At 54.2% G+C, this 16,818-nt stretch overlaps 1 protein-coding gene across 1 annotated transcript in view; it reads right to left on the reverse strand.

The window, feature by feature from the left end:
- Window positions 1–1,961: 1,961 nt before the first annotated feature.
- LOC306762262 (inactive pancreatic lipase-related protein 1-like) overlaps window positions 1,962–16,818 on the reverse strand; it is a gene marked incomplete at both ends in the record, with an annotated part of 63,711 nt that continues 48,854 nt past the window's right edge. The window contains 3 exons of the mRNA XM_079248704.1: window positions 1,962–2,031; window positions 16,225–16,392; window positions 16,518–16,632. Coding sequence (XP_079104830.1) covers window positions 1,962–2,031; window positions 16,225–16,392; window positions 16,518–16,632 — 353 coding nt within the window. The remainder of the gene's footprint in view (window positions 2,032–16,224; window positions 16,393–16,517; window positions 16,633–16,818) is intronic.

The raw sequence follows: 16,818 nt of genomic DNA on the forward strand, positions 1-16,818 counted from the left end.
ACTTGCCGAAATATACAGCCTTTCACTGCAACAAGAAGGGTAGGTTGGCCGGTGGTGTGTCCCTGTTTGTGCAAAACGGCTGCCACTTTATAACAGAGATGACCTTAGACTTAAAACTCCAAATATGGACACTGAATCTATCTTTATTGAATTGAAATTGGATAGAAATGAGCAGAAAATAATATTTGGATGTATTTATCACCCACCAGATACTAACTTTAATCATTTCAATAACAGCATGGCCAATACGCTGGAATTATTAAACAAAGACGGTAAAATGGCCTATTTTCTTGGTGGCTATGACATAAATCTCCTGAAAAGGGAATCATACCTACTAGAGTTTCTAAATAACTTGTACTGTAATTACTTTTATCCTCTCATCACGAACCCACCAGAATAACAGACAAATCTGCAACTAATTGACAGTATTCTAACTAATTCAGGATCCCGAAGAAGCCGGACCAGTGCAGGAATATGGTTTTTAATGCCACAAACCAGCATTGACTGACTGTAATGTGACAACACATGAAATAAAAGGGAACTGGTAATGTGAAAAGAAACCAGGAGGTATATATACATGCATATGATTTAACAGGAAGCAGAAAGCAAAACAGACGACACAAAACTACAAAATGAAACAGGAAACCAGAAGACTACAAAACCTTAAACCAAAACCCAAAAAACCATGACAGGGTTAGGATGTCTCTATGTGTGTTGCATGTTTGTCTGATGTGCTCTTACTGCTGCTTTCTAATGTGGTTTTAATACGGCAAATGACAAATAAGCTGAACTGAACTGAGGATTGATTTACCTTGAAAGTGTCTTTTTTTTAAAGAACAATTAAATTTGTTTTTCAGTTTTACTTAATGGTTAAGAAGACAAACTGACCACCATTTCATATCATTAGAGGAAATAAAACTTCTATTGAACTGTTATAAAAACATTGCAGGGAATTTTTTTTTTTTTTACTAAATCATTTAGCTTCATCAATGGTCCAAAATATCTCAGCACTTTAGATTCCAGTTTAACGATGTGTTTTCATTCTTCCTAACAGAAGAAAAAAACCCAAAAACATTAATACACACTGTGGTGTGTTTTGGGTGGCCTGGGATCTTCGTGAAACATATTCTTAGTTTGTTCCAAAAATAAAATAATCAACTCCTTAAATCTGTTGTGTGGAAAATAAATCATTTTGTGTTTTTACTTTAATAAAAACAGTAATTAGATGTCATCAAAGTTACATTTTTTTTTTTTACTTAAAACAATGTTATTAATTAAATATCAAGTAGTTTTTGGTAATAAAGTTAATGGTAAGTTTTAAACAAAAAAAAAAAAAAAGGGGGGGGGGTATATTGCTGTTTTTGTCCATTAATAACCCAAAATACATTTTACTGCAATTTATTAATAATTAAAACTAATCTTCAAATCAAATTCCAGCCATTTAGCAATTTATTTAGCAATTAAAGCAAAAGAAAAAAGGAGAAAAGAAGTGTAAAAGAATATTATTCTGTGATGTTTCATAGCAGTTTTTAGTAGAAAACACACAGATGACCCATGAAAGGGTGGTAAATTAAAAGTTTTGACCATGAAATCACGGTGCTTTCCTGCAGCAGCAACACTGCCGTGACGAGTCAATAGAAGCAGTTTTATGTGATTTTACATGAATTCAGAAATCAGAATAAAGCTCACACTTTAACCCCCACTGAGGACCAGTTTGCTTTTTGGGGGTATGGTTGTTGTACATTTGTTGGTTTACCGATATAAACGACTTTGAGCTGAGAACAAACATACTGAAGGAGAAATATTTCATCATATCACACGCACATCATGACGGTTTGTCTCTTGCTTTGCTTGTGATCGTTTCTGCAGCTGCTTCCTGCACAGCAGCACCTTGGTTAAAACAGGACACCAGAAATGTTTTAATGCAAACTTTATTTAAAAGTTCAGACGGCTGCTTTTGCTTAAACTGGGCATGGAAGCACAGACTGGATCTCATTCTCAGACACCCTTTCTGTTCCACAGAAGATGGTTCTGTAAATGAAGAAAGAGACACCAACAGAGGCAGAATAACGATGAGATCTTATCGCTGAGGAGGTCTATGACATTTCTATATAAGCACCAATTTTCTTTTACTTTTTATGGTAAATGTTCCTGAACAGCAATGAACTTTCCTCTGATAGAATCATGAGGATGTGATCATTTAAACTGTGTGGCATAATAAGTCATATTTTAAATGTTGTCTTTATTTCTCGTCCATTTGAGCACGTTTGTGTCATTATACTTGAGGATCCATTAATAAAATGTAATAACAGCTGTTTTCTCACCACAGGAGGGCATGACGGGACCATGCTGCCCTCTGGTGGTCAGAGCTGGCTCCTGCGATTCTCTTAAAACAACAAGAAATATCCCCCATTTTTCCTTAAACACAGAGCTTTAAGTGGAACAAAATAAGTGCTGGTTCTCCCTTCATGACTTGCTGTCAGTTTATCATGCAAGTATGGGACAAAAACATGGCTGATACTTACATGTAGATCTATAAATTGATCTGTAGATTAATAGTTTTATAGCCCAGAAATGACAAAAAATAAACACAGCAAGTTCTAAATTAAATCCACATTTGCCAAATTCAAAGTGCCATGGAGACGCTTTTATGAACTTCAAGCCTCATTGCTGGACATTAAAAATAACACTGAAAAGTAAATACATAAACGTACAGTTCATTAACCCTTTCATGCATGAATTAATAATAAATTTTTTTAAAAAGCTACATTTTTCACATTTTTGAAAAAAAAAAAAAAAAAAAAGTAGAATTTACTCTTCTTCTCCTCGCATGACCTGATAGATCCAGATGTTCCCATCGGATCGCTTCACTCCCAGAGCGGACATTTACTGCTGGTTCCTGGAGGTTCTAGTAGAACCTTCAGATATCAGAGCCTCTCTGTGGAACCAGATCCTAGTACGGCTTCAGGAACCAGATCCATGTCCGGCTTCAGGACCAGATCCCAGTCTGGCTTTAGGAACCAGATCCCAGTCCGGCTTCAGGAACCAGATCCCAGTCCGGCTTCAGGAACCAGATCCCAGTCCGGCTTCAGGAACCAGATCCCAGTCCGGCTTCAGGACCAGATCCCAGTCTGGCTTTAGGAACCAGATCCCAGTCCAGCTTCAGGAACCAGATCCCAGTCCGGCTTCAGGAACCAGATCCCAGTCCGGCTTCAGGAACCAGATCCCAGTCCGGCTTCAGGACCAGATCCCAGTCTGGCTTTGGGAACTAGATCCCAGTCCGGCTTCAGGAAGCAGATCCCAGTCCGGCTTCAGGAAGCAGATCCCAGTACGGCTTCAGGAACCAGATCCTAATCCGGCTTCAGGAACCAGATCCTAGTCCGGCTTCAGGACCAGATCCCAGTCCGGCTTCAGGACCAGATCCCAGTCTGGCTTTAGGAACCAGATCCCAATCCGGCTTCAGGAGCAGATCCCAGTCCGGCTTCAGGAAGCAGATCCTAGTCCGGCTTCAGGAAACAGATCCTAGTCCGGCTTCAGGAACCAGATCCCAGTCCGGCTTCAGGAACCAGATCCCAGTCCGGCTTCAGGACCAGATCCCAGTCTGGCTTTGGGAACTAGATCCCAGTCCGGCTTCAGGAAGCAGATCCCAGTCCGGCTTCAGGAAGCAGATCCCAGTACGGCTTCAGGAACCAGATCCTAATCCGGCTTCAGGAACCAGATCCCAGTCCGGCTTCAGGACCAGATCCCAGTCCGGCTTCAGGACCAGATCCCAGTCTGGCTTTAGGAACCAGATCCCAGTCCGGCTTCAGGAGCAGATCCCAGTCCGGCTTCAGGAAGCAGATCCTAGTCCGGCTTCAGGAAACAGATCCTAGTCCGGCTTCAGGAACCAGATCCCAGTCCGGCTTCAGGAACCAGATCCCAGTCCGGCTTCAGGAACCAGATCCCAGTCCGGCTTCAGGACCAGATCCCAGTCCGGCTTCAGGAACCAGATCCTAGTCCGGCTTCAGGAACCAGATCCCAGTCCGGCTTCAGGAACCAGATCCCAGTCCAGCTTCAGGAAGCAGATCCCAGTACGGCTTCAGGAACCAGATCCTAGTCCGGCTTCAGGAACCAGATCCCAGTCCGGCTTCAGGACCAGATCCCAGTCTGGCTTTAGGAACCAGATCCCAGTCCGGCTTCAGGAAGCAGATCCCGGTCCGGCTTCAGGAACCAGATCCCAGTCCGGCTTCAGGAAGCAGATCCCGGTCCGGCTTCAGGAAGCAGATCCTAGTCCGGCTTCAGGAACCAGATCCCGGTCCGGCTTCAGGACCAGATCCCAGTCCGGCTTCAGGACCAGATCCTAGTCCGGCTTCAGGAACCAGATCCCGGTCTGGCTTCAGGAACCAGAACCCGGTCCGGCTTCAGGAAGCAGATCCCGGTCCGGCTTCAGGAAGCAGATCCTAGTCCGGCTTCAGGAAGCAGATCCCGGTCCGGCTTCAGGACCAGATCCCAGTCCGGCTTCAGGACCAGATCCCAGTCTGGCTTTAGGAACCAGATCCCAGTCCGGCTTCAGGAAGCAGATCCCGGTCCGGCTTCAGGAAGCAGATCCCGGTCCAACTTCAGGGACCAGATCCCAGTCCGGCTTCAGGAACCAGATCCCGGTCCGGCTTCAGGAACCAGATCCCGGTCCGGCTTCAGGACCAGATCCCAGTCTGGCTTTAGGAACCAGATCCCAGTCCGGCTTCAGGAACCAGATCCTAGTCCGGCTTCAGGAACCAGATCCCAGTCCGGCTTCAGGAACCAGATCCCAGTCCAGCTTCAGGAACCAGATCCCAGTCCGGCTTCAGGACCAGATCCCAGTCTGGCTTTAGGAACCAGATCCCAGTCCGGCTTCAGGAAGCAGATCCCAGTCCGGCTTCAGGAACCAGATCCTAGTCCGGCTTCAGGAACCAGATCCCAGTCCGGCTTCAGGACCAGATCCCAGTCTGGCTTTGGGAACCAGATCCCAGTCTGGCTTCAGGAAGCAGATCCCAGTACGGCTTCAGGAACCAGATCCTAGTCCGGCTTCAGGAACCAGATCCCAGTCCGGCTTCAGGACCAGATCCCAGTCCGGCTTCAGGACCAGATCCCAGTCTGGCTTTAGGAACCAGATCCCAGTCCGGCTTCAGGAAGCAGATCCCAGTCCGGCTTCAGGAAGCAGATCCCAGTCCGGCTTCAGGAACCAGATCCCAGTCCGGCTTCAGGAAGCAGATCCCAGTCCGGCTTCAGGAACCAGTTCCCGGTCCGGCTTCAGGACCAGATCCCAGTCTGGCTTTAGGAACCAGATCCCAGTCCGGCTTCAGGAACCAGATCCTAGTCCGGCTTCAGGAACCAGATCCCAGTCCGGCTTCAGGAACCAGATCCCAGTCCTGCTTCAGGAACCAGATCCAAGTCCGGCTTCAGGACCAGATCCCAGTCTGGCTTTAGGAACCAGATCCCAGTCCGGCTTCAGGAAGCAGATCCCAGTCCTGCTTCAGGAACCAGATCCTAGTCCGGCTTCAGGAACCAGATCCCAGTCCGGCTTCAGGACCAGATCCCAGTCCGGCTTCAGGACCAGATCCCAGTCTGGCTTTGGGAACCAGATCCCAGTCCGGCTTCAGGAAGCAGATCCCAGTCCGGCTTCAGGAAGCAGATCCCAGTACGGCTTCAGGAACCAGATCCTAGTCCGGCTTCAGGAACCAGATCCCAGTCCGGCTTCAGGACCAGATCCCAGTCTGGCTTCAGGACCAGATCCCAGTCTGGCTTCAGGAAGCAGATCCCGGTCCGGCTTCAGGAAGCAGATCCCGGTCCGGCTTCAGGAAGCAGATCCTAGTCCGGCTTCAGGAACCAGATCCCGGTCCGGCTTCAGGACCAGATCCCAGTCCGGCTACAGGACCAGATCCTAGTCCGGCTTCAGGAACCAGATCCCGGTCCGGCTTCAGGAACCAGATCCCAGTCCGGCTTCAGGAAGCAGATCCCGGTCCGGCTTCAGGAAGCAGATCCTAGTCCGGCTTCAGGAACCAGATCCCGGTCCGGCTTCAGGACCAGATCCCAGTCCGGCTTCAGGAACCAGATCCCAGTCCGGCTTCAGGAACCAGATCCCGGTCCGGCTTCAGGACCAGATCCCAGTCTGGCTTTAGGAACCAGATCCCAGTCCGGCTTCAGGAACCAGATCCTAGTCCGGCTTCAGGAACCAGATCCCAGTCCGGCTTCAGGAACCAGATCCCAGTCCGGCTTCAGGAACCAGATCCCAGTCCGGCTTCAGGACCAGATCCCAGTCCGGCTTCAGGAAGCAGATCCCGGTCCGGCTTCAGGAAGCAGATCCTAGTCCGGCTTCAGGAAGCAGATCCCGGTCCAACTTCAGGGACCAGATCCCAGTCCGGCTTCAGGAACCAGATCCCGGTCCGGCTTCAGGACCAGATCCCAGTCTGGCTTTAGGAACCAGATCCCAGTCCGGCTTCAGGAACCAGATCCTAGTCCGGCTTCAGGAACCAGATCCCAGTCCGGCTTCAGGAACCAGATCCCAGTCCGGCTTCAGGACCAGATCCCAGTCTGGCTTTAGGAACCAGATCCCAGTCCGGCTTCAGGAAGCAGATCCCAGTCCGGCTTCAGGAACCAGATCCTAGTCCGGCTTCAGGAACCAGATCCCAGTCCGGCTTCAGGACCAGATCCCAGTCCGGCTTCAGGACCAGATCCCAGTCTGGCTTTAGGAACCAGATCCCAGTCCGGCTTCAGGAAGCAGATCCCAGTCCGGCTTCAGGAAGCAGATCCCGGTCCGGCTTCAGGAACCAGATCCCAGTCCGGCTTCAGGAAGCAGATCCCGGTCCGGCTTCAGGAACCAGATCCTAGTCCGGCTTCAGGAACCAGATCCCGGTCCGGCTTCAGGACCAGATCCCAGTCCGGCTTCAGGACCAGATCCTAGTCCGGCTTCAGGAACCAGATCCCGGTCTGGCTTCAGGAACCAGAACCCGGTCCGGCTTCAGGAAGCAGATCCCGGTCCGGCTTCAGGAAGCAGATCCTAGTCCGGCTTCAGGAAGCAGATCCCGGTCCGGCTTCAGGACCAGATCCCAGTCCGGCTTCAGGACCAGATCCCAGTCTGGCTTTAGGAACCAGATCCCAGTCCGGCTTCAGGAAGCAGATCCCGGTCCGGCTTCAGGAAGCAGATCCCGGTCCAACTTCAGGGACCAGATCCCAGTCCGGCTTCAGGAACCAGATCCCGGTCCGGCTTCAGGAACCAGATCCCGGTCCGGCTTCAGGACCAGATCCCAGTCTGGCTTTAGGAACCAGATCCCAGTCCGGCTTCAGGAACCAGATCCTAGTCCGGCTTCAGGAACCAGATCCCAGTCCGGCTTCAGGAACCAGATCCCAGTCCAGCTTCAGGAACCAGATCCCAGTCCGGCTTCAGGACCAGATCCCAGTCTGGCTTTAGGAACCAGATCCCAGTCCGGCTTCAGGAAGCAGATCCCAGTCCGGCTTCAGGAACCAGATCCTAGTCCGGCTTCAGGAACCAGATCCCAGTCCGGCTTCAGGACCAGATCCCAGTCTGGCTTTGGGAACCAGATCCCAGTCTGGCTTCAGGAAGCAGATCCCAGTACGGCTTCAGGAACCAGATCCTAGTCCGGCTTCAGGAACCAGATCCCAGTCCGGCTTCAGGACCAGATCCCAGTCCGGCTTCAGGACCAGATCCCAGTCTGGCTTTAGGAACCAGATCCCAGTCCGGCTTCAGGAAGCAGATCCCAGTCCGGCTTCAGGAAGCAGATCCCAGTCCGGCTTCAGGAACCAGATCCCAGTCCGGCTTCAGGAAGCAGATCCCAGTCCGGCTTCAGGAACCAGTTCCCGGTCCGGCTTCAGGACCAGATCCCAGTCTGGCTTTAGGAACCAGATCCCAGTCCGGCTTCAGGAACCAGATCCTAGTCCGGCTTCAGGAACCAGATCCCAGTCCGGCTTCAGGAACCAGATCCCAGTCCTGCTTCAGGAACCAGATCCAAGTCCGGCTTCAGGACCAGATCCCAGTCTGGCTTTAGGAACCAGATCCCAGTCCGGCTTCAGGAAGCAGATCCCAGTCCTGCTTCAGGAACCAGATCCTAGTCCGGCTTCAGGAACCAGATCCCAGTCCGGCTTCAGGACCAGATCCCAGTCCGGCTTCAGGACCAGATCCCAGTCTGGCTTTGGGAACCAGATCCCAGTCCGGCTTCAGGAAGCAGATCCCAGTCCGGCTTCAGGAAGCAGATCCCAGTACGGCTTCAGGAACCAGATCCTAGTCCGGCTTCAGGAACCAGATCCCAGTCCGGCTTCAGGACCAGATCCCAGTCTGGCTTCAGGACCAGATCCCAGTCTGGCTTCAGGAAGCAGATCCCGGTCCGGCTTCAGGAAGCAGATCCCGGTCCGGCTTCAGGAAGCAGATCCTAGTCCGGCTTCAGGAACCAGATCCCGGTCCGGCTTCAGGACCAGATCCCAGTCCGGCTACAGGACCAGATCCTAGTCCGGCTTCAGGAACCAGATCCCGGTCCGGCTTCAGGAACCAGATCCCAGTCCGGCTTCAGGAAGCAGATCCCGGTCCGGCTTCAGGAAGCAGATCCTAGTCCGGCTTCAGGAACCAGATCCCGGTCCGGCTTCAGGACCAGATCCCAGTCCGGCTTCAGGAACCAGATCCCAGTCCGGCTTCAGGAACCAGATCCCGGTCCGGCTTCAGGACCAGATCCCAGTCTGGCTTTAGGAACCAGATCCCAGTCCGGCTTCAGGAACCAGATCCTAGTCCGGCTTCAGGAACCAGATCCCAGTCCGGCTTCAGGAACCAGATCCCAGTCCGGCTTCAGGAACCAGATCCCAGTCCGGCTTCAGGACCAGATCCCAGTCCGGCTTCAGGAAGCAGATCCCGGTCCGGCTTCAGGAAGCAGATCCTAGTCCGGCTTCAGGAAGCAGATCCCGGTCCAACTTCAGGGACCAGATCCCAGTCCGGCTTCAGGAACCAGATCCCGGTCCGGCTTCAGGACCAGATCCCAGTCTGGCTTTAGGAACCAGATCCCAGTCCGGCTTCAGGAACCAGATCCTAGTCCGGCTTCAGGAACCAGATCCCAGTCCGGCTTCAGGAACCAGATCCCAGTCCGGCTTCAGGACCAGATCCCAGTCTGGCTTTAGGAACCAGATCCCAGTCCGGCTTCAGGAAGCAGATCCCAGTCCGGCTTCAGGAACCAGATCCTAGTCCGGCTTCAGGAACCAGATCCCAGTCCGGCTTCAGGACCAGATCCCAGTCCGGCTTCAGGACCAGATCCCAGTCTGGCTTTAGGAACCAGATCCCAGTCCGGCTTCAGGAAGCAGATCCCAGTCCGGCTTCAGGAAGCAGATCCTAGTCCGGCTTCAGGAACCAGATCCCAGTCCGGCTTCAGGAAGCAGATCCCGGTCCGGCTTCAGGAACCAGATCCCAGTCCGGCTTCAGGAAGCAGATCCCGGTCCGGCTTCAGGAAGCAGATCCTAGTCCGGCTTCAGGAACCAGATCCCAGTCCGGCTTCAGGACCAGATCCTAGTCCGGCTTCAGGAAGCAGATCCTGGTCCGGCTTCAGGAACCAGATCCCAGTCCGGCTTCAGGAAGCAGATCCTGGTCCGGCTTCAGGAAGCAGATCCTAGTCCGGCTTCAGGAACCAGATCCCGGTCCGGCTTCAGGACCAGATCCCAGTCCGGCTTCAGGACCAGATCCCAGTCTGGCTTTAGGAACCAGATCCCAGTCCGGCTTCAGGAAGCAGATCCCGGTCCGGCTTCAGGAAGCAGATCCCGGTCCAGCTTCCGGGACCAGATCCCAGTCCGGCTTCAGGAACCAGATCCCAGTCCGGCTTCAGGAACCAGATCCCGGTCCGGCTTCAGGACCAGATCCCAGTCTGGCTTTAGGAACCAGATCCCAGTCCGGCTTCAGGAACCAGATCCCAGTCTGGCTTCAGGAACCAGATCCCAGTCCGGCTTCAGGAACCAGATCCCAGTCCAGCTTCAGGAACCAGATCCCAGTCCGGCTTCAGGACCAGATCCCAGTCTGGCTTTAGGAACCAGATCCCAGTCCGGCTTCAGGAAGCAGATCCCAGTCCGGCTTCAGGAACCAGATCCTAGTCCGGCTTCAGGAACCAGATCCCAGTCCGGCTTCAGGACCAGATCCCAGTCCGGCTTCAGGACCAGATCCCAGTCTGGCTTTAGGAACCAGATCCCAGTCCGGCTTCAGGAAGCAGATCCCAGTCCGGCTTCAGGAAGCAGATCCTAGTCCGGCTTCAGGAACCAGATCCCAGTCCGGCGTCAGGAACCAGATCCTAGTCCGGCTTCAGGAACCAGATCCCAGTCCGGCTTCAGGAACCAGATCCCAGTCTGGCTTTAGGAAGCAGATCCCAGTCCAGCTTCAGGAAGCAGATCCCAGTCCGGCTTCAGGAAGCAGATCCCAGTCTGGCTTCAGGACCAGATCCCGGTCCGGCTTCAGGAAGCAGATCCTGGTCCGGCTACAGGAAGCAGATCCCGGTCTGGCTTCAGGAACCAGATCCCAGTCCGGCTTCAGGACCAGATCCCGGTCCGGCTTCAGGAAGCAGATCCCAGTCCGGCTTCAGGAAGCAGATCCCGGTCCAACTTCAGGGACCAGATCCCAGTCCGGCTTCAGGAAGCAGATCCCGGTCCGGCTTCAGGGACCAGATCCCGGTCCGGCTTCAGGACCAGATCCCAGTCTGGCTTTAGGAACCAGATCCCAGTCCGGCTTCAGGAACCAGATCCTAGTCCGGCTTCAGGAACCAGATCCCAGTCCGGCTTCAGGAACCAGATCCCAGTCCAGCTTCAGGAACCAGATCCCAGTCCGGCTTCAGGACCAGATCCCAGTCCGGCTTCAGGACCAGATCCCAGTCTGGCTTTAGGAACCAGATCCCAGTCCGGCTTCAGGAAGCAGATCCCAGTCCGGCTTCAGGAACCAGATCCTAGTCCGGCTTCAGGAACCAGATCCCAGTCCGGCGTCAGGAACCAGATCCTAGTCTGGCTTCAGGAACCAGATCCCAGTCCGGCTTCAGGAACCAGATCCCAGTCTGGCTTTAGGAAGCAGATCCCAGTCCAGCTTCAGGAAGCAGATCCCAGTCCGGCTTCAGGAAGCAGATCCCAGTCTGGCTTCAGGACCAGATCCCGGTCCGGCTTCAGGAAGCAGATCCTGGTCCGGCTACAGGAAGCAGATCCCGGTCTGGCTTCAGGAACCAGATCCCAGTCCGGCTTCAGGACCAGATCCCGGTCCGGCTTCAGGAAGCAGATCCCAGTCCGGCTTCAGGAAGCAGATCCCGGTCCAACTTCAGGGACCAGATCCCAGTCCGGCTTCAGGAAGCAGATCCCGGTCCGGCTTCAGGGACCAGATCCCGGTCCGGCTTCAGGACCAGATCCCAGTCTGGCTTTAGGAACCAGATCCCAGTCCGGCTTCAGGAACCAGATCCTAGTCCGGCTTCAGGAACCAGATCCCAGTCCGGCTTCAGGAACCAGATCCCAGTCCAGCTTCAGGAACCAGATCCCAGTCCGGCTTCAGGACCAGATCCCAGTCTGGCTTTAGGAACCAGATCCCAGTCCGGCTTCAGGAAGCAGATCCCAGTCCGGCTTCAGGAACCAGATCCTGGTCCGGCTTCAGGAACCAGATCCCAGTCCGGCTTCAGGACCAGATCCCAGTCTGGCTTCGGGAACCAGATCCCAGTCCGGCTTCAGGAAGCAGATCCCAGTCCGGCTTCAGGAAGCAGATCCCAGTACGGCTTCAGGAACCAGATCCCAGTCCGGCTTCAGGACCAGATCCCAGTCCGGCTTCAGGACCAGATCCCAGTCTGGCTTTAGGAACCAGATCCCAGTCCGGCTTCAGGAAGCAGATCCCAGTCCGGCTTCAGGAAGCAGATCCTAGTCTGGCTTCAGGAAGCAGATCCTAGTCTGGCTTCAGGAACCAGATCCCAGTCCGGCTTCAGGAACCAGATCCCAGTCCGGCTTCAGGAACCAGATCCCAGTCCAGCTTCAGGAACCAGATCCCGGTCCGGCTTCAGGAAGCAGATCCTAGTCCGGCTTCAGGAACCAGATCCTTGTCCGGCTTCAGGACCAGATCCCAGTCCGGCTTCAGGACCAGATCCCAGTCTGGCTTTAGGAACCAGATCCCAGTCCGGCTTCAGGAAGCAGATCCCGGTCCGGCTTCAGGAACCAGATCCCGGTCCGGCTTCAGGACCAGATCCCAGTCTGGCTTTAGGAACCAGATCCCAGTCCGGCTTCAGGAACCAGATCCTAGTCCGGCTTCAGGAACCAGATCCCAGTCCGGCTTCAGGAACCAGATCCCAGTCCAGCTTCAGGAACCAGATCCCAGTCCGGCTTCAGGACCAGATCCCAGTCTGGCTTTAGGAACCAGATCCCAGTCCGGCTTCAGGAAGCAGATCACAGTCCGGCTTCAGGAACCAGATCCTAGTCCGGCTTCAGGAACCAGATCCCAGTCCGGCTTCAGGACCAGATCCCAGTCCGGCTTCAGGACCAGATCCCAGTCTGGCTTTAGGAACCAGATCCCAGTCCGGCTTCAGGAAGCAGATCCCAGTCTGGCTTCAGGACCAGATCCCGGTCCGGCTTCAGGAAGCAGATCCTGGTCCGGCTACAGGAAGCAGATCCCGGTCTGGCTTCAGGAAGCAGATCCCAGTCCGGCTTCAGGAAGCAGATCCCGGTCCGGCTTCAGAAAGCAGATCCCAGTCTGGCTTTAGGAACCAGATCCCAGTCCAGCTTCAGGAAGCAGATCCCAGTCCGGCTTCAGGAAGCAGATCCCAGTCTGGCTTCAGGACCAGATCCCGGTCCGGCTTCAGGAAGCAGATCCTGGTCCGGCTACAGGAAGCAGATCCCGGTCTGGCTTCAGGAAGCAGATCCCAGTCCGGCTTCAGGAAGCAGATCCCGGTCCGGCTTCAGAAAGCAGATCCCAGTCTGGCTTTAGGAACCAGATCCCAGTCCGGCTTCAGGACCAGATCCCAGTCCGGATTCAGGACCAGATCCCAGTCTGGCTTTAGGAACCAGATCCCAGTCCGGCTTCAGGAAGCAGATCCCAGTCCGGCTTCAGGAAGCAGATCCTAGTCCGGCTTCAGGAACCAGATCCCAGTCCGGCTTCAGGAAGCAGATCCCGGTCCGGCTTCAGGAACCAGATCCCAGTCCGGCTTCAGGAAGCAGATCCCGGTCCGGCTTCAGGAAGCAGATCCTAGTCCGGCTTCAGGAACCAGATCCCAGTCCGGCTTCAGGACCAGATCCTAGTCCGGCTTCAGGAAGCAGATCCTGGTCCGGCTTCAGGAACCAGATCCCAGTCCGGCTTCAGGAAGCAGATCCTGGTCCGGCTTCAGGAAGCAGATCCTAGTCCGGCTTCAGGAACCAGATCCCGGTCCGGCTTCAGGACCAGATCCCAGTCCGGCTTCAGGACCAGATCCCAGTCTGGCTTTAGGAACCAGATCCCAGTCCGGCTTCAGGAAGCAGATCCCGGTCCGGCTTCAGGAAGCAGATCCCGGTCCAGCTTCAGGAACCAGATCCCAGTCCGGCTTCAGGAACCAGATCCCAGTCCGGCTTCAGGAACCAGATCCCGGTCCGGCTTCAGGACCAGATCCCAGTCTGGCTTTAGGAACCAGATCCCAGTCCGGCTTCAGGAACCAGATCCTAGTCCGGCTTCAGGAACCAGATCCCAGTCCGGCTTCAGGAAGCAGATCCCAGTCCGGCTTCAGGAACCAGATCCTAGTCCGGCTTCAGGAACCAGATCCCAGTCCGGCTTCAGGACCAGATCCCAGTCCGGCTTCAGGACCAGATCCCAGTCTGGCTTTAGGAACCAGATCCCAGTCCGGCTTCAGGAAGCAGATCCCAGTCCGGCTTCAGGAAGCAGATCCTAGTCCGGCTTCAGGAACCAGATCCCAGTCCGGCTTCAGGAACCAGATCCTAGTCCGGCTTCAGGAACCAGATCCCAGTCCGGCTTCAGGAACCAGATCCCAGTCTGGCTTTAGGAAGCAGATCCCAGTCCAGCTTCAGGAACCAGATCCCAGTCCGGCTTCAGGAAGCAGATCCCAGTCTGGCTTCAGGACCAGATCCCGGTCCGGCTTCAGGAAGCAGATCCTGGTCCGGCTACAGGAAGCAGATCCTGGTCCGGCTTCAGGAACCAGATCCCAGTCCGGCTTCAGGAACCAGATCCCAGTCCGGCTTCAGGACCAGATCCCGGTCCGGCTTCAGGAAGCAGATCCCAGTCCGGCTTCAGGAAGCAGATCCCGGTCCAACTTCAGGGACCAGATCCCAGTCCGGCTTCAGGAAGCAGATCCCGGTCCGGCTTCAGGGACCAGATCCCGGTCCGGCTTTAGGAACCAGATCCCAGTCCGGCTTCAGGAACCAGATCCTAGTCCGGCTTCAGGAACCAGATCCCAGTCCGGCTTCAGGAACCAGATCCCAGTCCAGCTTCAGGAACCAGATCCCAGTCCGGCTTCAGGACCAGATCCCAGTCTGGCTTTAGGAACCAGATCCCAGTCCGGCTTCAGGAAGCAGATCCCAGTCCGGCTTCAGGAACCAGATCCTGGTCCGGCTTCAGGAACCAGATCCCAGTCCGGCTTCAGGACCAGATCCCAGTCTGGCTTCGGGAACCAGATCCCAGTCCGGCTTCAGGAAGCAGATCCCAGTCCGGCTTCAGGAAGCAGATCCCAGTACGGCTTCAGGAACCAGATCCCAGTCCGGCTTCAGGACCAGATCCCAGTCCGGCTTCAGGACCAGATCCCAGTCCGGCTTCAGGAAGCAGATCCCAGTCCGGCTTCAGGAAGCAGATCCTAGTCTGGCTTCAGGAAGCAGATCCTAGTCCGGCTTCAGGAACCAGATCCCAGTCCGGCTTCAGGAACCAGATCCCAGTCCGGCTTCAGGAACCAGATCCCAGTCCGGCTTCAGGAACCAGATCCCAGTCTGGCTTTAGGAAGCAGATCCCAGTCTGGCTTTAGGAACCAGATCCCAGTCCGGCTTCAGGAAGCAGATCCCAGTCCGGCTTCAGGAAGCAGATCCTAGTCTGGCTTCAGGAAGCAGATCCCAGTCCGGCTTCAGGAACCAGATCCCAGTCCGGCTTCAGGAACCAGATCCCAGTCCGGCTTCAGGAACCAGATCCCAGTCTGGCTTTAGGAAGCAGATCCCAGTCTGGCTTTAGGAACCAGATCCCAGTCCAGCTTCAGGAAGCAGATCCCAGTCCGGCTTCAGGAAGCAGATCCCAGTTTGGCTTCAGGACCAGATCCCGGTCCGGCTTCAGGAAGCAGATCCTGGTCCGGCTACAGGAACCAGATCCCAGTCCGGCTTCAGGAAGCAGATCCCAGTCCGGCTTCAGGAAGCAGATCCCAGTCCGGCTTCAGGAAGCAGATCCCAGTCCGGCTTCAGGAACCAGATCCCGGTCCGGCTTCAGGAAGCAGATCCTGGTCCGGCTACAGGAAGCAGATCCCGGTCCGGCTACAGGAAGCAGATCCCAGTCCGGCTTCAGGAAGCAGATCCCAGTCCGGCTTCAGGAACCAGATCCCAGTCCGGCTTCAGGAACCAGATCCCGGTCCGGCTTCAGGAAGCAGATCCTGGTCCGGCTACAGGAAGCAGATCCCAGTCCGGCTTCAGGAAGCAGATCCCAGTCCGGCTTCAGGAACCAGATCCCGGTCCGGCTTCAGGAAGCAGATCCTGGTCCGGCTACAGGAAGCAGATCCCGGTCCGGCTTCAGGAACCAGATCCCGGTCTGGCTTCAGGAACCAGATCCCAGTCCAGCTTCAGGAACCAGATCCCAGTCCCATGATGCACTGGGAGACGTCCCATGATGCACTGGGGTCCTCTCTCTCTCTTTCCCAGCAGGATCCCAGGTTCAGAGTTCTGCTGCTTGTTGGTCCCGTTCCTGTCCCCCCCCCCACCCCAAACTTTAGTTTCCTTTGCTAAATCATCATTTCATGAACTGGTTTCTACACTGATGTGGATCATATACTGGATTCTAACTGGACTACGTTGACCTGGACTGAGTCTGTAAAAGTGACTTAAGAGTTTTTTGTGAATTTAGAGATTTCTGAGCCATGACGTGAGCCATGATCCCATCAGAAGTCTCACCTAATACCAGTCGAAAGTTTGGACACACTTTCCCATTGGATTTAATGGGCTTTTATCACAGTATCCGTAAACATTCTGATTCTTCTCAACTTTCTGCTTCTGTCCACAGATTCCATCCGAGAAAACAAGCTGTCCGTTTCCCTGACAGTCAGTACTTACATCTTATTGCTGCTTCCTCTGTGAAGCTCCACCTTGGACGCTCCGTATTTAGGCCTCATGGGGTTGATGATGTGGTTGTTCCACCGAAACCTCACCTCCGTCACCACACCCACATCCACCTCAGCATCAATCAGCACGTCATACACCCTTCCAGGGATCAGCGTTCCCCTACAGAAAAGGCCCGGTGATGAGGAGGGTTTTCAGCATGCTGCGGTGACTCTAGGTGACTACTCCGAGAAGGCCGCATCTCTGCAGACGTTACCATGGAAACGTCCAGAAGACAGTCTACTTACAGATGAAGCTGGAACTCCTTGGTGCTTTCCTTTTTTCCAGCAAGTGCCACAAACATGAAGCCGATGTTTGGCCAGCTGGGGCCGTCCAGGGTGACTGTCACTTTGTAGCTGTAGCCTGAAAACGGGAAAAAAACTGAGAGCTGACATGTAAAAGTTTCAGCTGTGGCTCTTTTAACGAAGCCAAATCTAGTTTAAACTACAGCAAACGTCGTTTGTGTTTCATTCAAACACATGCAGCTGTGCTCATATGTCTTCATCCCCTTTCATTAAAGAAAAGGCTGAATTTACAACAGTCACTCAA

The sequence above is a fragment of the Telmatherina bonti genome (genome assembly GCF_933228915.1).
Source record: "Telmatherina bonti genome assembly, chromosome: 11".
Classification (NCBI taxonomy): Eukaryota; Metazoa; Chordata; class Actinopteri; order Atheriniformes; family Telmatherinidae; genus Telmatherina; species Telmatherina bonti.